General features: G+C 46.8%; 1 protein-coding gene across 1 annotated transcript in view; it reads left to right on the top strand.

The window, feature by feature from the left end:
* The window catches only part of RIOX1 (ribosomal oxygenase 1), a 35,539-nt gene that overhangs the window by 6,918 nt on the left and 4,243 nt on the right, over window positions 1–24,378 (top strand). The window contains exons 5-12 of the mRNA XM_044289862.1: window positions 3,416–3,529; window positions 3,885–3,991; window positions 7,681–7,788; window positions 15,430–15,464; window positions 17,134–17,312; window positions 18,139–18,243; window positions 20,733–20,874; window positions 23,995–24,115. Of these exons, the coding sequence (XP_044145797.1) occupies window positions 3,416–3,529; window positions 3,885–3,991; window positions 7,681–7,788; window positions 15,430–15,464; window positions 17,134–17,312; window positions 18,139–18,243; window positions 20,733–20,874; window positions 23,995–24,115 (911 nt within the window). The remainder of the gene's footprint in view (window positions 1–3,415; window positions 3,530–3,884; window positions 3,992–7,680; window positions 7,789–15,429; window positions 15,465–17,133; window positions 17,313–18,138; window positions 18,244–20,732; window positions 20,875–23,994; window positions 24,116–24,378) is intronic.

Here is a 24,378-nt window from a genome sequence, read left to right as displayed (position 1 = left end):
CGATGTGCATAAAACTTTGTTCCAATACTGTACAGCAGGAGCTCCGTACAGTATTAGAATGTATTGGCTCCGATGAGCCGAAGTTATTACCTCGTGAAGTCTCGCGAGACTTCACATAACTTCTTACATTAATTTGTACTGTAAAAAACTATTTCCTGAACTCTGATTCGGTTCCGAGTGGTACCTTGGAACTGAACCAGAGTTCGGGAAATGGTTTTTTACAGTACAGATTAATGGGAGTTGTATATTTGCAACAGCTGGAGGGCTGCGGGTTGGGCCATCCCTGCCGTAGACTATTCATACACACTATAATGCCCACAGATTGCCAGAAGCACCCACCTTGATGTGAATAAGCATCCCCTTCCCCCCTTTTATGTTCCACTTTGCATCCCCGCCCCATGGCAGACAGACAAAGTGCCTTCAAAAGAAATGCAACGTTTCAGACTTTCCTTTTGTTTCCTTGTTTTCGGATCTATTTGTGGCCTTGGATCAAAGACTGACACAATCTTCTTGTGTGATTCTAGCCTTACAGCTACCATTGTCAGATATATTAAAGGGGTTGTCCAAATAACGCAACTTACCCCCTATCCATATGTGGCACCTTTCAGGGGATGGGATATACTAGGCAGCAAAAGAACTGTCAGTTCTTGCAGTGGATGAGTTTGAAGCAAAATAATTGAGCAAGTCTATGGATCTGAGTGACTTTCTGATGGCTAAATACCTGGGTCAGGGCATCTCCAAAATGGCAGATCTTGCAAGGGTGTTCCAGGTATGCAGTGGTTAATACCTACCAAGAGTAGGCAGAGGAAGGGCACCCTGTGACTAGGTCATGGATGCCCAAGGCTCATTGATGCAAGTGACACGAAGGCTAGTCTGCATGCTCCAATCCCACAGAAGAGCTACTGTAGGAAAAATCTCTGAAAAAGTTACTGCTTGCTATCATAGAAAGGAGTCAGAACACACAGGGCATCACAGCTTCCTGCATTTGAGGCTGTGTAGCCTCCGATCAGAGCCCCATGTCCACCACCGAAAGCACCTACAGTGAACATGTGAGCATTAGAACTGGACCGTGCAGCAATGGAAGAAGGTGGCCTGATCTATTGAATTGGTTTCTCTGATAATGTGGACTGCCAGGTGCGGTAGTGGCACTAAGCTGGGGAAGAGAGGGCACCAGAAAGCCCTATGGGAAAGAAGGCAAGCTGGTGAGACATGATGATCTGGGAAATGTTTTGCTGGAAAACCATGGGTTTTGGCATTTATGTGAGTTTGATACGTTCCACCTAACTAAGCATTGCCGTAGACCAAGTACATTCCTTCATGCCAGCAGTATTTCCTAATGGCAGTGGCTTTATTCTAAAATGGTTCAGGAATGGTATGAGAAACATGACAAAGAGTTTAAGATGTTGACTCCTCCAAATTCCCAGATATCAATCAGATCAAGTGTCTCTGGCTGAAAAGTCTGAAAATTTAAGTCCCTCCTCCCAACCTAAGGCCCCATGCACACGGCCGTGTTTCACAGCCGTGTGCGGGCCGTTGAACCGCGGCCTGGATCCCTCCTGAGAGCAGGAGCGCACGGCGTCACTGGTTGCTATGACGCCGTGCGCTCCCTGCTGCCGCCGCTATGCAGTAATACACTGGTATGATCTATACCAGTGTATTACTGTACTGTGCCGGCAGCAGGGAGCGCACGGCGTCATAGCAACCAGTGACGCCGTGCGCTCCTGCTCTCAGGAGGGATCCAGGCCGCGGTTCCACGGCCCGCACACGGCTGTGAAACACGGCCGTGTGCATGGGGCCTAAAGGATCTGCTGCTAATGTCCTGGAGCCAGAGACCACAGGACACAGTCAGTAGTCTTATGGAGTCCTCGCCTTGACTGGTCAGAGTTGAGGCTTTAATGTTATGGCTGAGCCATGTAACAAAAATCCTTATGGCTGAAGCACAACTGCATGACAGACAAAAGGAATGGTATTGCATGTGTAGCAGTCACTATGGGGTTTTGTACCCCATGAGGCGCATAGTCAACAACCATAAGGTATTTTCCTGTAATTTTCTCAGTATTCAATGTCCTTTGATCATGGTGTTATAGAAACCCCGCTAACATACAGAATTAGTGTTTGGTTTGAATATTTGACTAGACTGGAGAATGCAGACGGCATTGTGAGATGTGCCCTACCATGGATTCATTGTGGCACAGCAGATTCTGACAGATAAGGCATATTAAGCTATCAGGCTGTTCTATCTCCTTTTGTCACGAAGACATTATGTTTTAAAAGCCTTCTTTTTATGTTGTATGTGGTGGCCTATTACTGTATGTAATGCATATTTTATCACTGTTCTGGCTTTTTTATTTTATTGTACGAATACCTGCCCATAAGACGCACCTAGGTTTTACAGGAGGAGAATCCTAAAAAAAATTTTTAGATCCCAGATCAGACCCCAATAAAATCTCAGATCAGCCCCACAATCAGACCTCCGCTCAGACCCCAATGTGAATGACCCCCAATCAGACCTCACATAAGAGCCCCAATATAAATAAGACCCCCCCCCCCCCCCCCCCCATTCAGACCTTAGATGACATGAGGCACCCCTCCCCATGCCATAGAGCAGTGATGGCTAACCTCCGGCACTCCAGCTATGGTGAAACTACGACTCCCAGCATGCTCCATTCATTTCTGTGGAGTTCTGAGAACAGCCAAGCAAGTGTGCATCTTGGTAGTCGTAGTTTGACCACAGCTGGAGTGGCGGAGGTTAGCCATCACAGCCTTAGAGCAAATAAAATAAAATAAATGTACTTACATCTGCCACGGACGCAGCCACTCCTAGGATCCAGCTGTCTTCTTCCTGTCGCGCGCTGTGCTGTAACCTGACCCATACAGCATGAGCTCACAGCACAGCCGACTGCAGAGGACCAGGAAGCGGTACAGAGCCCGGGGAGTGCAGCATCCACCGCTTTTCTGAGCTCCGGTGCTAATGAGCACTTCCATAATGGAAGTGCTCATTAGTCTTTACCCCATTAGTGTGTCCTATAGGGTGAAAAATACAGTAATTTTCTGTTGGTGGCTAGTACATTTCTAACACCACCCAATAACTCATTGCGTAAATGACTGTAAGGCACCTCACTCAGGTGGTTGGCGAGAAGGGAAGCCTACATAAGTATTTTTTATTTTTAATAATTAAAAATGAGCTTGAAATGTGGAAGGCTTGTAGCTTATATGGCTTCTAGGTGTCCAGAATCTCCAGTGATGACATCTATATTGTCTACTGATCGTGGCGGCTGATCCTAAACTTGTTTTGGGGAAGTTGTCATCCCTAAAAAGCTTTGTGACTTGCACATCGAAATAAAAAAAAAAAATGAGCTTGATGGCTTTGACTGTATAATGCTCATTTGACATATTTTACCTTTTTAAAATCTAGGATAATGTGCAATTTGGGGTTAACTTGGATGTTACCAGTTACACTGAAGGGGTGCGAGAGACGCACAATCCTCCTGGCAGAGCGTTACCCTTGGTCGTATGGGACTACTACACGGTAAATAAAGAACCTGTTAAATAAATATGCACTTAGATGTTTTCTGAGAGTGCAATATTGATGAGCTGTTCTTAGGATAGGCCATCAGTATCCTATTGGGGAGGGTTTATTCATCAATTCCATCAGTCTTTACACCAGAACACTATACATATACTAGCAGCTGTTTTGGGTGTTGCTGCACTGTCGGTCATGTTATTCTGCTAACACGATAATGATGCAGTAATATCTTCTCAGACATTTTCAAACATGTTTGTAAACTTTAGTGAATATGACCCCCTTTCTCATAGAAATTTTCAGCTGTAATAAAAGCTGGCTGCTATGTAACTGTAATCTGTGCTTTTCCTTGTATTTGCAGAATGGATGTTCGCTGAGGTTACTGAATCCACAAAGCTTCTGCTCCACCGTGTGGAATGTCTTGTCTATGCTACAGGAACTTTTTGGTAGCATGGTTGGGGCAAACACGTATGTATGCTGCTTTTCTCTCAGGCTAGTTTTACACTATAGTCATACATCTCCGGCAGGGAGCAGCCTGCTGGAGATACCTGGATCCGGCATTGCCGGACACTACCCGATACCCGCTGGCCCAATTAACTATAATGGGGACCGGTGGAGTTCTGGCCGCATCCCGGCAAGCATTCTGAAAATCGTCCGGACGAAAACCACTGCTCGCAGGACTTTTCATCTGGCCGATTCTCGGCATAGTCAGGTCCATAGATATTGGGGCATCGACACAATTGTAAAATTTTTGGCTCTATACACCACCACAATGGATTTGAAATGAAACTAACAAGATGTGCTTTAACTGCAGACTGTCAGCTTTAATTTGAGGGTATTTACATCCAAATTAGGTGAACGGTGTAGGAATTGCAACAGTTTGCTTATGTGCCTCCCACTTGTTAAGGGACTAAAAGTAATGGGACAATTGGCTTCTCAGCTGTTCCATGGCCAGGTGTGTGTTATTCCCTCATTATCCCAATTACAATGAGCAGATAAAAGGTCCAGAGTTCATTTCAAGTGTGCTATTTGCATTTGGAATCTGTTGCTGTCAACTCTCAAAATGAGACTCAGAGATGTCACGATCAGTGAAGCAAGCCATCATTGGGCTGAAAAAACAAAACAAACCCATCAGAGAGATGGCAAAAACATTAGGCGTGGCCAAAACAACTGTTTGGAACATCCTTAAAAAGAAGGAATGCACCGGTGAGCTCAGCAACACCAAAAGACCCGGAAGACCATGGAAAACAACTGTGGTGGATGACCGAAGAGTTCTTTCCCTGGTGAAGAAAACACCCTTCACAACAGTTGGCCAGATCAAGAACTCTCTCCAGGAGGTAGGTGTACGTGTGTCAAAGTCAACAATCAAGAGAATACTTCACCAGAGTGAATACAGAGGGTTCACCACAAGTTGTAAACCATTGGTGAGCCGCAAAAACAGGAAGGCCAGATTAGAGTTTGCCAAACGACATCTAAAAAAGCCTTCACAGTTCTGGAACAACATCCTATGGACAGATGAGACCAAGATCAACTTGTACCACAGTGATGGGAAGAGAAGAATATGGAGAAGGAAAGGAACTGCTCATGATCCTAAACATACCACCTCATCAGTAAAGCATGGTGGTGGTAGTGTCATGGCGTGGGCATGTATGGCTGACAATAGAACTGGTTCTCTTGTATTTATTGATGATTTGCCTGCTGACAAAAGCAGCAGGATGAATTCTGAAGTGTTTCGGGCAATATTATCTGCTCCTATTCAGCCAAATGCTTCAGAACTCATTGGACGGCGCTTCACAGTGCAGATGGACAATGACCCGAAGCATACTGCAAAAGCAACCAAAGAGTTTTTTGAGGGAAAGAAGTGGAGTGTTATGCAATGGCCAAGTCAATCACCTGACCTGAATCCGATTGAGCATGCATTTCACTTGCTGAAGACAAAACTGAAGGGCAAATGCCCCAAGAACAAGCAGAAACTGAAGACAGTTGCAGTAGAGGCCTGGTAGAGCATCACCAGGGATGAAACCCTGCGTCTAGGCGTTCCAGACTTCAGGCTGTAATTGACTGCAAAGGATTTGCAACCAAGTATTAAAAAGTGAAAGTTTGATTCATGATTATTTTGTCCCATTACTTTTGGTCCCTTAAAAATTGGGAGGCACATATGCAAATTGCTGTAATCCCTGCACCATTCACCTGATTTGGATGTAAGTGCCCTCAAATTAAAGCGGACAGTCTGCAGTTAAAGCACATCTTGTTCGTTTCATTTCAAATCCATTGTGGTGGTGTATAGAGCCAAAAATGTTAGAATTAGGTCCATAAATATTGGGACATTGACACAACTGTGTGCAGCCGGATCTCCACCAGGTCCTCATTATAGTTAATGGGGCCAGAAGGCAACGCGGTAGCTTCTGGGAATGCAGAGAGATCCTGCCGGATACAAAAGCGCTAGTGTGGAACTAGCCTCAGCTATGCACTGTGCACGTTACCTTTAAAATCCAGTGAAGTCTATATCATTCTGTACGCTTTTATATTCTGATTTGGTTGCTGGGTGAAAGGATTGTTTCTGATGATACAGACCATTCTGTTTATTGCCTCCACAAGGATCAGCTAATTGCTGTGGATCAGAGTCTTGGCACTCCTGATAAACAGCTGATTTTGCAGCAGAGGCTATGACCGGCCAAGCATCTCTCCTTTAGAAGACTCTACAGCAGGGATCGGCAACCTCCGGCTCTCCAGATGTTGTGAAACTACATCTCCCATCATGCACACTTGCTTGGCTGTTCTCTGAACTCCCACAGAAGTAAAAGGAGCATGATGGGAGTTGTAGTTTTGCAACAGCTGGAGTGCCGAAGGTTGCTTATCCCTGCTCTACAGTGAAAATGTGGTATTCAGCATATGGCATTCATCATATAGACAAAGTTATTACAAGGCACTTAATAGTGTATTGTGATTGTCCATATTGATTCCTTTGCTGGCCTGATTCATATTTTCATCACATTATACACTGCTCATATCCAGGGGTTATGACCACCCTACAATCCAGCAGCTGTGGTCGTGCTTGCACACTGTAGTCAATGGTACTGATCTTTCTGGTGGGCGGGACTGTTGGAGGGCGCATAGGTGCTTTTTTCTATAGTGTGCAAGCATGGCCACTGCTGCTGAAAGGAGGCAATATGGAAGATCATAATACATTAGTAAGTGCCTTGTATGGTTTTTGTCTATATGAAAAATGCCATTTGTTAAAGTGAGACAACCCCTTTAATACGTGAACTGCTTGAGCCTGCCAGCATGTGGATCATCCCTACTGGGGTATTCCTATCTCAGTTTTTCATATACCCTGTATAAGCACTGGGGTGGGGTGGCCAGAGTTACGGAAACATCTGAGCTGGCTTTGCTCCTCTGTTTTGATAACTTCCATAATGAATGGGTGCTATGCAAACAGCTCAGGGGTTTTAGAAACCATATAGTGCTATTTGTGTAGGACACATTTATAGCTATGGGAGTCAGAGAAACAACGAAGTACAGCCGACTCGGATGTTTGTGATTCCGCCTACCTCCACCTGGAGCTTACTCTGGTTATTCCCACCTCTGCTCTGTACCGGCTCATAGAAGGAAAGTCCCAAATCAGGACCAACTCCTGTGTGGCTCCCATATGCCCTAATAGACCATATGGACAGGGTTATCTTCATAAGAAAAATACTATATATATATATATATATATATATATATATATATATATATATATATATATATATATATATATATATATATATATATATATATATATATATATTTTTTTTTTTAACAAATTTTTATTAAATTCAATATGGAAATAAAACAGAATTAGGCAACTTATTTTTCTATTTACTGGTATGGGGCACTTTTAAGTGAATATCTACTTTTCTAGATAAAAAAAAAAAAAAAGAAAGTTTTATTTTTATGTATTTCCTCCCTTCATCAATATTAAAAAGCCAGGTTCCATGTGATTGGTGCCCTGCGTAACTAAATTTATCATGTTGCGTTAGTGTAACCAAATAATAATAACTAGAGGTATTGCTCATAGTCATTCATATATTATTCATATATTTGATTACATATAATTCTGATTTTAAGTTTGATTTTTCTTGCTAAACTCCTTGATACTTGGCTTTTTTTCACAGATACCTCACCCCTCCTGGTACTCAGGGGTTTGCACCACATTATGATGACATTGAGGCCTTTGTGGTTCAGTTGGAAGGCAAGAAACATTGGAGGGTCTACAATCCAAGGTTAGTGCTGCAACAGTGGTAAGGAAAACGTTTTAAATATGTTTTATGATCTGTACATGTGACATGTTGTCATAAGAGTCCAGCATATTCACATTGTGTGCACAGCACATTATGGTAGGTTCCTTCATTGGGACTCCACTTTGTGAGGCCACACTGTGTGGTTGACCTCGAAGGTTCCTTACCGCATTCCCACGTGCATGTATGTGATATGATCATCACGGGCCCGGCTGTATGTGGTGATTCCGGCGGATTAACCCTTTTACATGCTGCTGACCGCGGCACGTGCGGTTTACAGAGGGAGGGGGCTCCCTCTGACTCAATCGGCCCCACACGCTGCGTTGGCAGGAGGCCAATGGTTGCCATGGCAGCCCTGATGCCTTCCACAGGCTTTGGAGCCTGCCAGCTATGGAAGCCCAGGAGATCCAGCCTGGGGACTGGGTCTCCTAGGCAACTGTCGCTGTATTGTACTGAATTGAAATAGGGATCAAACCCTGAAAACGTGAAGTCCCACAGTGGGACAAATATAAAAAGTGAGAAAAGTTGGTTTCAAGTAAAAAAAAAAAAAAAGCTTTCTCGCCCAATTTCCTTGGGGGACACAGAAGACCTTGTGTATAGCTCATCTCCATAGGAGGCGTGACACTAAGTGAGAACTGTTAAGCCCCTCCACAGCTATACCCTCAGCCTGGAGAGAGAGACTGCCAGTTTTTTGCTTAGTGTCCAAGGAGGCAAGACACTCCCTGCTACTGCAGGGCTGTTTTTCTCCTGTTTGGTTTTTAGTTTTGATTTTTGCTTTTGTCTTTTTCTTCAGATCATCAGGGACAACAGAGACGCACTAGACCTCTCTGTTTCTCCCGGGGTCGAGCTGCGCCAGTGCCGGTCATCCGCACTGCTGCCTCCCCCACAGAAGGCAAGGTGGACCAGGGCAGCCCAGCTCCCCTGCATCCCGCCAGCGCAAGGGTCGCCCGCACGCCCAAGTCCCTCTTCCAGCGTCCTGCCACTACGGTGCCAGTAGCTGAAGGGGCGACCCTGCTGGAACGGACCGAGGGTGAAGACGGCTGTGGTAAGAGAGAGGCTTCTCCAGCCCTACGTTCCTCTCATTCCCTCCCCGGTCTCCTGCGTGCTGGACCCCCATACTGGTCCCTGCTGGACCTAGGCTGGCCCCTGAGGTGTCGTTGGGAACAGCCATGTTTCTGGCTCCAGGGCTGTCTCTCATATCCAGCTGTTGCCCAAGCCCCACACCAGCACCATACTGGTGACCGCGGGGCGACTATACACTGCCCCTTCATAGGGCATTGCACAGGGGTGAGCAATGGATTGCTGTGGAGGAATTCTGCCTTAGGACCGGAGACCCGCTCCTAGCTGCCTCTGACACAGGGGTTATGCCGGCCCTCCCCCTTACCGGTTGCAGATTCAGTACAGGGGGCCCGCGCTGACTGCCCTGTCCCTCCTCCACGGGCGCCTGGTCCGTTAGGGCAGGGGGTGCAGTGCTGGACTTCAGGGTCCCCGTCCCCCGCCCTCCTTACCGGTGTCTAGGGCCAGGGGCCCGCTCCAGAAGCTGCCGGCTCCAGAAGCTGCCGGACGCAAGGCCCTCACGGCCTGCATGTACTGAGCGCGATGCTCCAGCAGGCCCCGGCTGACTGTTGAGGCTTCCGGTCGGCCGGGAGCCGCAAACTTTTGACCCAGGCTTCGGCCTGCTCGGCCGCAATCCGGCCCTTTGTCTCTGCCGGCCCGCGGGGTGGGCACCCGCGGCCGTTAGTACATGCGTCAGCCGGCTCCCGGCCGGGTGCCGCAAACTTTTGACCCAGGCTTCGGCCTGCAAGGCCGCAACCGGCCCTTTGTCTCTGCCGGCCCGCGGGGTGGGCACCCGCGGCCGTTAGTGCATGCGTCAGCCGGCTCCCTCCCGGTCCCGGCCGACCGCCGGTACTCCCGGTCGGCCGGGCGCCGCGAAAATCTAGGCCCCGGCTTCACGGCCTACTAGGCCACAAACTTCCAGCCTCGGTTGGAGGGGGCGGGAACTTCTCGCGGCGCGAATTCTTCCCGCCTGGAGGTCCCCCGCCCCCAGGGGATCGCAGCGCCGCCCCCTAGGCCGGATGTTTGTTAACCTGTTGGGTACCGGCCACCAGGGGCCGGCTCCCATCTAGAGGACACCCTCTATGTTCTGGGCTTCCTGGTGGGCCTGTGTGAGATTGTGCCCCTGTATGGTGGCCCCTTTTTTTGCCTCAGAGTGGCTGTGTTTTAAAAAAAAAAATAAAAAAAAAATAATAATAAAGTTAATAAATAACGGAATGGTTGCGCAGGACGCTGCAGCCTGATGCAGTAGTGCTGGCCGCACGCTATGCCCCCCTTCCGTAGGCGGCATGTTGCGCTCCTCGGCTGCGGTTCTGGCCAGCTACATGTTCCCCTTCTAGGCGGACCCTTGCCATCTCCCGGGATACGGCGCTGACCAAAGGCAGGCGCCCCGTCTATAGGCAGAACGTCGCCTCTCCAGTTACAGGTTGGCCATGTGCATCACTCTCACTGGATTTAATGCTGGACAGGTGCATGACCCCCTTCTGGGGCAGAAGAATTGCACTCTCACCGGATACGGTGCTGGCCATGTGCACGACCCCCCCTCCTTGAGGAGCACGGCACTCTCACTGGATTCCTGCCGGCCATGTGTGTAACCCTCTTCTATGGCGGTACGCTGCACTCTCACTGGGTTCGCTGTCGGCCATGGGTATAAAACATGTGCACGTCCCCCTTCCATATGCGGAACACTGCACTCATTGGGTTCACTGCCGCCCATGTGCACGTCCCCCTTCCATAAGCGGAACGCTGCACTCTCAATGGATTCGCTGCCGGCCTTGTGCATGACTCCCTTCCATAAGCGGTAGGCTGCACTCTCATTGGTTTCGCTGCCGGCCTTGAGCATGCCTCCTTCTCTCGGGCGGCATACATACTCTTCCTGGCTGGGGTTGTTCTCTCGCGGTAGGTTGCTGGCCACGTGCTTGACCCCCTTCCATGGCGGGGTGCTTGCACTCTCACCGGATCCGCTGCCAGCCATAGGCATGGCCCCCCCCTTCCTTGGGCGGTGTACCGCACTCTCGCTGGCTTTGCTGCCGGCATGGGCATGCCTCCTCTCCTCAGGCGACATACATGCACCTTCACTGACGGTGTTTGTTCTTGCGCCAGTACGTTGCTGGCCATGTGCATGGCCCCGTCCGTGGCGGGGTGCTCGCGCTCTCCTGGGATGCGATGCTGCCGTGTGCGGTTCATTGCACCCTCACCGAATACGTTGCTGGCCAGGAGCATGGCCCTCTAAACATGGGTGCGCTGCTTGCACTCCCTTTGGAAACGGTGCTGGCCTTGTGCATGACCACTTCTTATTCCGTGGGCGGTAATTTGCGCGCTCATGAGATTCACGGCTGTCCTTCTATATGCTGTACTGGACGTTCCCCTTTCATTGGCGAACTACTCGTTGCACTCTCACAAAATTCGGTGTTGGGTGGATTATTGCACAATAATTTAATGCCAGGATAATCCTGTGCATGCCCTTCCCCCTTCACTAGGTCCTTTGGTGCGGGCCTTTGCACTCTTGCCGTCTGCAGAGTTTGCCAGGTGCCTTTCTCTCCCCTTTTCTGGGCGGACTGCTTGCGTTCCATAGCATGCCCCCTGTACTAGCCTTGTGCATAACTCCCTTTCGGGTTGCACTTGCACTTCCATGGATACTGTGGGATGCTTGGCTGTGCGCTCTGTGCGTTGTTTGGGCCGTGTTTGCCTTCTCCTCCCGTGGGTGGGTTGGCCTTCTCGCTGCCTGCGGTTTGCTAGTACGTATGCCTCCCTTCCTCCTGCGACATACTTTTTTCTCTTGGGGTGAGGCTGCTTGTCGCTAGCTTTGCACTCTTTTCTGAAGAGGTCATTCTGTCCACCTGTATGAGCCTAAGGTGTTGTCCAACACACAACAAATGAATGCCCAATGTATTCACCGCTGTATACCTTGTATATATGTAGACGGGCTCTGCTGGCTCGCTACTGCACCGAGCTGGGTGGCACTCATTCTCTGGTGTGGTCCCGTTGTGACTGCACCAGCCATGTTCATTGGCCCTTCCACCTGGGGGGTGTTCGGGGTACCTTGATGCGTACCCGTTCGTCCTCTCGTGACATTGCTTCCCCGCGCAAGCCGTCGGGTCGAGAGCGTTGTCTTTGGCGCCTTCTGCACTTCAGTCTGATCTGCTACCAGGAACAGACCGCTCCTCTCGGGTAGGTCACCCAACTTCTCTTGGGTGCTCGTCTATCCAGGTCTGAGGGACCTCCACTTTTGGGTTCTTCAGGGTTTTCGCCTTCTGCGAGGCGATGTGCAGGTCGTCTCACAGAGTAGCAGGTATTCGGCTTTTGAACTGTCCTGTGGCTTCCCTGTTTGCCATTCCTCCTTTCGGTTTGGAGGGTGTTATGCCGACCTCTGTCTCGACTGCTTTTCCTCGCCGGCTCGGTTGTTTTGGCTTCCTCTCTGAGTTTGTCACTCCGAGGTGGCTTCTGCACCGGCCAGGCCTCAGAGGCTGTTTCGTCATTGCCCCCTCCCCTTCGGGGGTGAGCATGGTTGTTCATTTGGATGGTTCCGGTGTTACTTGTGGTCTCGTACCGTCTCCCTCGTTTTCGCTGGCAGTACTAGCTGTGTGCCTGTTTGCCAGGCCTATTGCGTTCTGTCCTCCCGCTGGGTGCAGATTGCCTTTCCATTCTGGGCATATGGTCCTGCTGGACTTACCTTTTCGGTAACTTGGGAGGACTACCCTTCGGTCACGGTTGTCCTTGACTTTCCCTCACCAGGACTGTAGAACTCCTTCCTGTGGTGGCTACGTCGACTTGGACTTTGGCCTGTCTTGTCCTGGCATCTGTCGGCTGCTGGGCGGACCCTTCCGGTTTCTTCCGTCTGTCCTTCTGCTCACCCACTCCGGTTGGATACGGGACTATGTTGTTCGGGGGCCGACGGGAGTTTTCTTCCGACCCTTGGGCCGTGTTACTGGTCTGCGCCTGATCACATTGGGTTTTTTTCCCGCTTGCCAGGCGATTCCTGCGAGCGCGCTAGTGTTCGCTCCCGACTGTGCTTCGTCCGGGTTCGGTTGTCGGACTTAGGGTTCTTGACTAGGTTTTGTGGTAAGTGGGGCATTCCCCCACTCTGCTTTTCTCTCCCTTGGTTCTGTCTTTCTCTAGTCCGGCCTGACCCTGGGACTGGGACTCTGTTACTGAAGTGTCAAGTGTCGGCGCTGTCCTTCCCCTTGCAGCGTTTTCTGGCCCTCCTGGGCCTGTCATGACCTTCTTCCACAGAGTGGCTCTTTGGTTCCTCTGTACCGTTCCCTGGTACCGCCCTGGGAACTACACACTGAGCTCTTGGCGCTCCACTCTTTCCCTTGGTGCCGTTGTAGAAGTTCTCCCTACTCCTGCTGTCCTGTACAGTTGTGTTTTCTGTTGCCATCATGTCTGACGGGTGCCTGATGGGTGGCCCTTCGTGTTCTGTGCCCTCTGTCCTTTTCCAGGACGGGGCTGTTTCTCCATCCCGTCCCTTCCTACTGAGGGTGGTATCTGCCTTCTTATCTACGAGGCTTTGGTCATCCCCTTCCCGTCTCCGGGAACGGGCGCTTCACCGCTTGGAGATTGTTTGGGTTTGCAGTTGTTACTTGGAGATCTCCGGCTCTTGTCGGCGTTCGGTCTCTTGTGTTTCCAGGATGTCCGCGCAAAGGGTTGACGGCCTCCAGGGTGGCTTTCCTTCGCTCTCTGTGTCTATTGCTGTGGTTACCGCACCAAGGGCAGGGTTCTGCTTTTGGTGTCACCGTTCATTTCACCAGAGCGGTCGGTGCCTCCTGGGCCGGAGGCATAAGGCTTCGGCCATGCTTTTGTGCAAGGCGGTCGCTGGTCTTCCTTGCACACCTTACTGGGTTCTACAGGGTGCGCACTGGGGCTTCGGCGTCTGCTGCCTTGGGCCGCCTGGTCTGCAGGCGGCGGTTTCTTGATGCCTTCGGGTGCTTTGCCCTGGTGCTGTGGTCCCTCCCCTCTTGGACTGCTATTGAACGTCCCAAGGTCTTCTGTGTCCCCCAAGGAAATTGGGCGAGAAAACGAGATTTTTGTATAACTTACCAGTAAAATCTCTTTCTCGCTCTTTCCTTGGGGGACACAGCACCCACCCATTCTTTGTTTCCGAGTTTGTTTTACCCGTTGGGTAGTTGGCTTGTTGGTTCCACTTTTGGACTTTGCCTTTTCTCACTACTTGGACACGCAACTGGCAGTCTCTCTCTCCAGGCTGAGGGTATAGCTGTGGAGGAGGGGCTTAACAGTTCTCACTTAGTGTCACGCCTCCTATGGAGATGAGCTATACCCAAGGTCTTCTGTGTCCCCCAAGGAAAGAGCGAGAAAGAGATTTTACTGGTAAGTTATACAAAAATCTCGTTTTCTTTTCCCAAAATAAAGTAAAAAATTGTACAAAATAGGGTAAATAAGAAAAGTAGACATATTGGGTATCTCCTCGTCCGTAACACATGACCTAACCCTTCAGATAAACACCGTCCAAAAAATTTAATAAAAACTGTGCTAAAAAACATTTTTTGGTCACCTTACATCACTAAAAGTGCAACATCAAGTGATCAAAAAGGTGTATGCCCCCCCAGAGTAGCACCAATCTAACCGTCACCTGATCCTGCAAAAAATTAGCCCCTACTTAAGACAATTGCCCCCAAAAAATAAAATAAAACCTGATTGATTTGTTTTTTTTTTGTTTCAAAAATGCTTGTATTGTGTTTAATGAAAAAAAAAAAAAAGCAGACACACTGTATTAGGCATCGCCGCGTCCATAGCAACCTTACATCACAAAAAGTGTAATAGCAAGCGATCAAAAAGTCATATGCACCCCAAAATAGTGCCAATCAAATAGTCATCTCATCCCGCAAAAATGATAACCTACCTAAGACAATTGCCCGAAAAATGAAAAAAGCTATGGCTCTCAGACTATGCAGAAACTAAAACATGTGTTTTTTGGTTTCATCATCTTATTGTGTAAAACCTAAATAAAAAAGTATACATATTAGGTATTGCCACATCCGTAACAACCTGCTCTATAAATATATCACATGACCTAACCTCTCAGGTGAATACCGTAAAAAAAAAAGTGTAAAAAAGCCTCTTTTTTTGGGGTCACCTTACAAAAAGTGGAATACCAAGCGATTAAAAACTCATATGCACCTCAAAATAGTACCAATCAAACCATCATCTCATTTTAAGATTTGCTTCTAAACTTCTAAGCCTTCTAATGTCCCCAAAAAATAAAATGTCATTTTCAAAATGATCCAAACATGAAGTAGACATATGGGGAATGTAAAGTAATAACTATTTTTGAAGGTATTACTATCTATTTTAAAAGTAGAAATTTGCTAATTTTAAAAAAAATTGGGTACATTTTTTTTAATTTTTTTTATAAATAAAAATGAAATATTTTGACTCTTTTACCACTGTCATGAAGTACAATATGTGACAAGAAAACAATCTCAGAATGGCCTGGATAAGCGTTTTTAAAGTTACCACATAAAGTGCCACATGCCAGATTTGCTAAATTACGCTGCGTCCTGAAAGGGTTTAATTTAATGCAGTTGGTGTAACTGACTTGTATCTTTGTTACAGGAACTCATCTGAAATGCTTCCTCAGTTCTCAAGTGGTAAGGACCAGCCTGCTCTACTGCATAGATAACATTTTCTTTACAGTGTACCAGTTAGGGTCCATTCATACGTCCGTAAGTGTTTTGGGGATCCGCAAAACACTGGCAATGTGCATTCTGCAATTCGCGGACCGCACATCGCCAGCACTATAATAGAAAATGCCTAATCTTCTCTGCAATTGCGGAAAAGAATAGAACATGTTCTATATATTTTTTATTTTTTTTGCGGAAACGGATGCAGAATTGCGGATCCGCAAATGCGGACAGCACGTTCCGGCCCCCCTGCACCCGTTCCGCAAAATTGCGGACCCATTTTGCGGACGTGTGAATGGACCCTTTTAATGTCTTCTATTTTACCATTGGTAGCAATGTTATAAGGAGTATTTTTCAAGATTAGAGGTGGAAGATCAGGCTGATGAGCGGCTCCTAATGCAATATTTTGAATAGAATAATTTTACTTTGGGCTTTAAAGGGGTTATCCCATGATTAATGTAAAAAATGAAAATCACAGATTACATAGTATAGGACAAGCTAGAACCAGTTCTGTACCTCACATGGGTCCAGAGATCTCCCCATTCATTGCTCTGCTAGATTTATATAAAGATGACAGCTCAAGGGGAGTGTCTTTTCTGCTGCAGCCAAGGGGGTGTGTCCATGGTCTCCCTATCACAGCTCAGGAGACAGTTGAAGGATAAAACTGAGCATGTGCAGCTGTCACGATCAGTGTGGGGCAAAAACTCCACACTAAACACAGGAGGGAAGGGGAACAGTAACTGGGCCTGGAAACTAGAGAAGGAACAGGTCACCTCCTAAACAACCCTAATCCAGGCCCTAACTACCTATCGATAGGAATAGACCTTGAAGGTAGGAATATTGATATGCTGGATACCTAGGCCCTTATATCCCTATAAGGCCCTGGAATGAGGTTAGGACTAGTGTTGATCACGAATGTTCGAATTGCGAATTTTAATCAGGACCCAAGATGGACGAATGGAAATCTGTCTCATGCCCAGATACAAATAACAGGGAATATAACAAACACAAAACAATAAGAAAAGACAAGACTTATCTGAAAGTAGAAAACTGGCAACTCCAGAAGCACCAGAGTACAACCACTCCAGGAGCGCCGCGGCCTTCTCACTGTTTACCGCAGGCCCAGTGACATCACGACTTTTATCAACTGGCCTGAGCGCTTCTAAGCTCTGTTCGCTTGAATGGAGCTTAGCCCCGCCCAGGCCATCGATACAAGTCATGACGTCACTGGGCCTGCGGTAAACAGCCAGAAGGCCGCGGCGCTCCTGGAGTGCCGCTATCTTCTCAAACAGCTTATCGGCGGGGGTCCCGGGTGTCGGACCCCCGCCGATCAGATCAGAGGATAGATCATCAATTTAAACAAACTGCACAACCGCTTTAACTATCTATGACCCCCCCCTCCCCCAAAGTAGGAACAAGGAGGGTCATTTATTATACTGAAATACTCGCTTACAATTAGAATTGGCGCTGGATGCGCCAAAGTCATGGAGAGGCTGTGGCCTCTTAACTTCAGCGGAACCACTGCCAGCTTAGGGCTTGGCGTTTTAGATGCCGTTCTTAATAAATGTGCCCCAAAGTATTTTATATTAGCTTTTTGTTCCAGTTTTCCAGTCTGAGCTTTGCTTTTTACCAACAGTGAATTTCACCGATGGTGACCTTGGGGAGCCCATTCTAGAAACCATTTTGGAAGCTGGAGACCTTTTGTACTTTCCTAGAGGTTTTATTCACCAAGGTGACTGCCTTCCTGATGCTCACTCCTTGCACATAACTGTCTCTTCATTTCAGAGGAACAGTTGGCTGGACCTGCTGGACAAGGTGAGAACGGTACCAGTGGTACAAAAGCTCAACAACGTCCTCTTCATTAGGGCTCATGCACACGACCGTATGCCCTCTGAGACATACGGTCCGTGAGCGGGCCATATGTCCCGGAGCGTCATACATCGTGCGCACAGGAGTACACAGCATCATGGGTTACTATGATGCTGTGCGTTTTGGGCCGCCCTTGGGGCTGTTGTCCTGATATCATATGAGTGCAGGACAATAGTCCGGCGGGCGGCCCAATGCGCACAGCACCTATGATGCTGTGTACTCCCATGCGCACAATGTATGCCGCTCCGCGACATATGGCCCACTCACGGACCGTATGTCTCGGAGGGTGTACGGTCGTGTGCATGAGCCCTTATATTGATAAATCCATGTAGAAATCCAGTGCGCCTTTTCCACAAATGCCGCTTAGATTCCAAGAGCGTTTCACCCTGTGGATGTTGTTTTTCCTGAGGCCAGCTGTGAAGCTACATGCACACTTGGCTGTATTGCTACAGAAAGTTTTTGCAGGAGTCTACAGGGAAATCTGCTACTTCAGAGTCACACCAAGTCTTGTGGCTTTTGGTGCAGATTTGCTTGCGGATTTCACCTGTGGGGGAAAAAAAGGTGAGTAGCGAAAAAAGAACAAAGCAGAATACCCTGGTGCATATGTGCCCTCCCATGCCAGTCTTGGTACAACCGGGCCTCCTGCCATGCCACCTGCTTCCCCTGTGGTCATCAGTTACAAATAGTCAGATAACCCCTTTAACTTTATTTTCTGTTGCCATTCTTCATATAACCTTTCCTGACTGTCTCCTTTGTAATGACCTTTTTCCAGCTCCTTCCAGCTGCCCTCCAGATTGCTGCTGAAGAGGATGTTGAGTTTCGGAAAGGACTTCCTCTAGATTACCTTGATTATATGGGAGTCCAAAATGTGGAGTCAGTAAGTGCGTTTTTTTTCTGTTTTCACCTTGAAAATGTATCGGTCTCTATCATTAGTCGTATTTTCTTTAAGAGTAAAGTGTCATTATAAAGTATCCTGTACTCCGTCTGCTATATATATATATATATATATATATATATATATATATATATATATATATATATATATATATATATATATATATATATATATATATTTTTTTTTTTTTTAAGAATAGAAATAAAAACATAGAGCAATGTCAAGCTGAGCCTGTAAGTGCCTGCCATTAAGTGGAAATTGAAAGCGGCAGGTAGCCAGCACACATAATACCATTTGTTGTACTGTGAGGCATTAGGCGACTCAATTGTTTTTCAAGTACCTTTAAGCTTGTAAAGGCATTTATTAAGGTGAACACATCAGAGGATCCATCTGACACAATGTTTCCTCAAGCCTTCGTTTTATCATCTTAAAGGGTCCAGAAATCATGACATTATTGCAGCCTGCCTCTGTAAACCGAAGATTCGTACTTGCATGCTGCCTCCTGCTCCGGTACTCCACGCTGCCTCCCACATGTCAATGTTCCAGTCCCCGTGGTGTTTACATCTGCTGCCGCATGGTCGTGTTCACGTGAACCACTGCCGCCAATGACTGGCTTCAGCGGTGATGTGCAGGTAAGGCCTCATACACACGACCGTTGTTTTGGTCCGCATCCGAGCCGCAGTTTTTGCTGCTTGGATGCGGACCCATTCACTTCAATAGGGCCGCAAAAGATGCGGACAGCACACCGTGTGCTGTCCGCATCCATTGCTCCGTTCTGTGGTCCACAAAAAAAATATAACCTGTTCTAAGAATAGGCAGTTATATCAAAGGCTGTTCGTGCCGTTCCACAAATTGCGGAACGCACACGGACGCCATCTGTGTTTCGTGGATCCGCAATTTGCGGACCGCAAAACACACAACAGTCGTGTGCATGAGACCTAAGTATGAAGCTTTGTTTATGGAGGCAGGCTGGGGGCATTTCCAAAAAAAGTATTATTCCCAGGAGACCTATTTTAAAGGGGCATTCAAAGGACTTCCTCTAGATTTCCTTGATTATATGGGAGTACAAGACGTGGAGTCAGTAAGTGCATTTTGTTTCTGTTTTCACCTTGAAAATGTACCAATCTCTATCATTAGTCGTATTAAGAACACGGGTCAGGAGGGGTTAATAAAAAATAAAATAAAAAAGCATTGCTCATCTTCACTGATCCCGCCTACCGTTCCAAAGCTTCTCTGTTCCCTGCGGCTCTTCACGTCTTGGTCCTGCCTCGACATGGCAGAAGCGCTAGGAAAATCGCACTCAGTCAGGCATAGGGTGAGACGGGTCAGCGCTCTGCCCAGTGAATGGCTGAACAGGTCTTTCCTGGCATTTCTAGTGTGTCCAGCCAGGACCAGGTAGGATTGAAGAGCCGTGGGGTACAAAGCTGCATTAGATCCTTTTCCTGAGGATAGGTCATTGATATTGTACTCCCAGAAAACCCCTTTAATTGGGCTAGAAGGATGTTGTAAGTAACTAAGTGGCTTAGTTGCCCATAGCAACCGATCAGATTCCACTTTCATTTTTCATTTGAAAAATGAAAGTTGGAATTTGCATGGTTGCTATGGGAAACCAAATCCGTTTTCTATTACACAAGTTTTGATAAATCTCCCCCATAGTGTTTTCTGTATATGCGGAAGTAATTTGTGGAAAACAGAGTCTTAGGCCTCTTTCACACGAGCTTTACGGTCTGTTTAGGGAAAAAATAAAGGTCTTGCACGCAAGTTCAGTCAGTTTTGTCAGTTCTTTTTGTTTTAGTGCATGCATTTTTCACTCACGTGAAAAAAATAAAATAAAATGAAGAATTACTAGCAACCATCAGTGAAAAACGCTTTGTATCCGGATGCAATGCGTTTTTCACGGAAGCTCCATTCCATGGGGCCAGGGCTGCCTGAAAAAAAGCAGAATATAGAACATGCTGCGAAACAAATGGGTCAGGATTCAGTGCAGGTACAGTGCGTTCAATTCAAGCTTTGCACCCGTACGGAAAACTCGCTTGTGTGAAAGGGGCCTAATAGAAATAGAAATCCCAATGCAAAAATGAAGTATAAGTAGTTTGCAGAGCATGCTGTGTTTTAAAAACTCCTGACTCCCAAAACTCTAGACTTTGCGGATTTCAGTGTAGTCTGATCCTGCGTCAGATTCCCTTCTATTTGTCTTCTGGGTAACATGTCAGATGTACATTTTCACACAGTAGGGGACAAATGGAAGAAATGTGCGGCTGCAGGACCAGAAGTCTGCACTGAGGACATACAAAAAAATGGTTGGAAATGTGAACGTGGCCTTGAGAAAACTGCTAATAATTTACAATGGACGCACGGCTGGTGCTGTGGCGGTCCCATTTATTTTTAATCTGTTATCTTTGGTTCCATTATCAGTTATTTTAATGGCTTTTAAAATGTATAGTGTTTTTGTTTTTTATTTTTTCGTATAGTCGGACCCGCGGAGAAAGAATTTCATAGAAAAAACTCAGGTGCTGATGAGGAAGTTGGCAGCATATGCGCCGGTCGATGCTGCGGTGGATCAGAAGGCGAAGGCATTCCTGCATGATTGCTTACCTCCTGTACTGACACCTGGTATGATCTGGTCATGTTTTTTTTTCGTAAAATGTATTGTGTTCTCTAGAGTTTTAATTCTATGGTGCTGTGATGTATTGCTAATGTTTTTTAAAAAAGTTTATTGGAGGAGCTCACATTTACTAATGTTACTGCACCTAGTCTGACAAGGAGGCATGACTTAAAGGATAACTGTCACACTTAGACCCTAATTTCAATTTTCATATATGTAATTACTAATAACATGATATTCCAGAATCCGTTACTATTAGACTGACTTAAGATGGCCGCCACTGCCCTCACCCTGAGGCTAATCCCGCCTGCCCTCACTAGCCAGTAACAATAGCCCCCCAAAAGTGTCAGTAACCAGAGCCCTCCCCTAAAGGGTTAATCTCCTGCAGCACAAAGGGGTCCTCTTACCACATGTTGCTTACATTTAGGCCTCTTTCACACTACAGTTTTTTTTTTTCCGTTTTGCGTTCCGTATACGGTCCGTATACGGAACCATTCATTTCAATGGTTCCGCAAAAAAACGGAATGTGTTCCGTATGCATTCCGTTTCCGTTTTTCCGTTCCGTTGAAAAGATAGAACATGTCCTATATTTGGCCGCAAATCACGGTCCGTGGCTCCATTCAAGTCAATGGGTCCGCAAAAAAACCGGAACACATACGGAAATGCATCCGTATGTCTTCCGTATCCGTTCCGTTTTTTGCGGAACCATCAATTGAAAATGTTATGCCCAGCCCAATTTTTTCTATGTAATTACTGTATACTGTATATGCCATACGGAAAAACGGAACGGAACAACGGAACGGAAACAGGACCACAACGGAAGCAAAAAACGGAACAACGGATCTGTGAAAAACGGAACGCAAAACACTGAATTCAACATACTGTAGTGTGAAAGAGGCCTTATACACTGAGCAGACGGCAGATCTCCCTTCCCTGCTCTGCTTCAACTCTGCATTGTCCCAGTCTGCTGAGTGAGGGAGCGTCTGCCAAGTGCAGGGACAGGGAGAAGTGCACACAGCCCAGGCACTGTTATCAGCTGCTGTGGAGGACCTGGCTTTAAACATTTACTTACAGTCCCTGGCTGTCAATAATGTGACCCTGCGTGCTGCGTGCTCCGTCTATCTATTTTAAGCACAGGTAAAAATAGGCAGTACAGGGAACAAAACTGTGGAATTAAGGGGTAATTGAAAACACAGTGAAAAGTTGAAATAGGACCACCAAGGTGATATTAATCACCACAATCCAATACTCCCAAAAAAATATGACAGTTATACTTTAAAGCTAAAGCTTGGACATGTTTATTATTGTTTGCTGACAGTTATACTTTAATTGAAAAGGGATGTGGCCTCATGGGAAAATAGGGGTAGCCTAATGTGCCACATTTTGCACAAAAATTAGGCCACAACCCTGGCATAAAATTCTGTCTCTAACTAAGCCACCCAGTTGGGGGTATAAAGTTAGACAAATGTGTTTAGTCCCACACCAGATTTATCATCCAGCCAGAGCCGCTGTGATAAATCCGGTGCAGGTCTACACAGCCGGTCTAAGATTACACCATCTATAGCAGTGACGGCTAACCTCCAGCACTCCAGCTGTGGGGAAACTACGACTCCCAGCATGCTCCATTCATTTCTATAGAGTTCTAAGAACAGCCAAGCAAGTGTGTATCTTGGGTTTTTTCTATATAAATTGTAACTTGCTGAGATTATAAAAATAAAGTGAAAATGTATATAAAAAAAAAAAAAAAAAAGTGTGTATCTTGGGAGTTGTAGTTTTACCACAGCTGGAGTGCCGGAGGTTAGCCATCACAGGACTATAGGATTAGTAAATCTGCCCTATTTTGAGGAATTTCTCTTGGCAATTAAGAATTAATTTAAAGAGGACCTTTCATGCGATTTAGTTTTTATTAAGGGAGATATATACCTGTACTTGCTGATGCTGCCATCCTGCTTGATTTTCTTATTTTTTAAATATGCGCTGCTGTTTTCCCGCCGGATTTCTCCCGCTTAGTATGCGAATACTGAGCATCTGAACAATGAGGAGGAGACGCCAGGGTTTCTCAATGGGCGTCTCCTTCTCCCTAGCTGTAGCACTGTCCAAACGAAGTGCAGAACGTCACAGCCAGGAAAAAAAAAAAAACCTAAGGCTGGGTTCACAAGTGACTGGTTTTCATACGGCAAATCTGCAGCGTTGTACGGTACCAAAGCAAAGTAGAAACTGACCTGCGGTGCAGATTTTAAATCTACAGCATGTCAATTTATACTGTGGGTTTCACCCTCTCCCGTGTAAAGAATGAAACTGCGTGTAATCTGTAACTTTTCTGCAACAAAATCCGCAGCGTGTGAAGGCACCCTTATTTTCTATTCCACACTGGAGGGAAAAATAAAAGCCGATTCTCTAGTCACGTTACTACTAATTTATCCACTTTTGTTGTCTTCCCTTGTGATTGTAGATGGGTCCATTTGGCCAACAAAGGACAATGTTTTGGTCTCCGTACAGTTAAAACTGTTGTGCAGTGATTTTATATTGATGACTTATCGTCATGATAGGTCATCAATATCTGATTGGCCGGGGTCCGACACCTCTCACCGCTGCCGATCAACTGTTTGAAGGGGAAGCCGCGCTCCATGCGAGCTCCTGTTCATTACACTGCACTTCGTCACTTGAATGGAGCGAGTGCTTGTAATTACATTATGCCGCCGCTCCACAATGTAATGACCGACAAGCGCCACTCACATGGAGCGCTGCCTCCTTGTCAAACAGCTGATTGGCGGAGGTGTCGGACCCACGCCGATCAGATAATGATGGCCTATTCCGAGGAAAGGTCATCAATATAAGTTGCTGCACAACCCCTTTAACTATACAGTGGGCCACCACAAAAAAAGTTTTTTTTATTTTTGAGAATACTCCTGATGTATTTCTCCGACCAATTATCCTATGAGAAGAGTCTGAGGCTGGTCAGTGAACGTTTACTACTGCATCTCTGTTTAGATAAATGAATATCACCAGGTACAACCTGCACCATATTCCAACAGATATGTGCACTAAGTGATAGTTCGCACTGCACTGCTGATTCTGACGGGCATACCCAGAAATCTTCACCCCCATTATGTATGTCTCCCTTGCAGCTGAGAGAGACCAAAGTGTACATGGAGCTCCAGTCAGATGGGAAAATGGAGAAGTGAAAGACGGCATCATACAACTTGAGAAGGACACACCAGTACGATTTCTGAGAGGTGGGATAGCAAGGTCAGTCTTTACAGTTTTTCTCAAAATTACTGGAGAGGGTGAAGGATCATTATTATTATTTCACGTGTGTATTTGTAGCGGACCTGAAAAAAAACCACATGACATCCGGAACGGACACGGAAACAAACAACGTTTGTGTGCATGTAGCCCAGGGGTTGTGCAGTGTCATGATATTGAGGTCTTGTCTTCAGAATAGGTCATCAATATCAGATCTGCTGGGGTCCAACTCCCAGCACCCCTGCAGATCAACTGTTTAAGGAGGC

Source organism: Bufo gargarizans, chromosome 4 (genome assembly GCF_014858855.1).
Source record: "Bufo gargarizans isolate SCDJY-AF-19 chromosome 4, ASM1485885v1, whole genome shotgun sequence".
NCBI classification, from domain to species: domain Eukaryota; kingdom Metazoa; phylum Chordata; class Amphibia; order Anura; family Bufonidae; genus Bufo; species Bufo gargarizans.
This window is presented reverse-complemented; position numbering and strand designations above follow the sequence as displayed.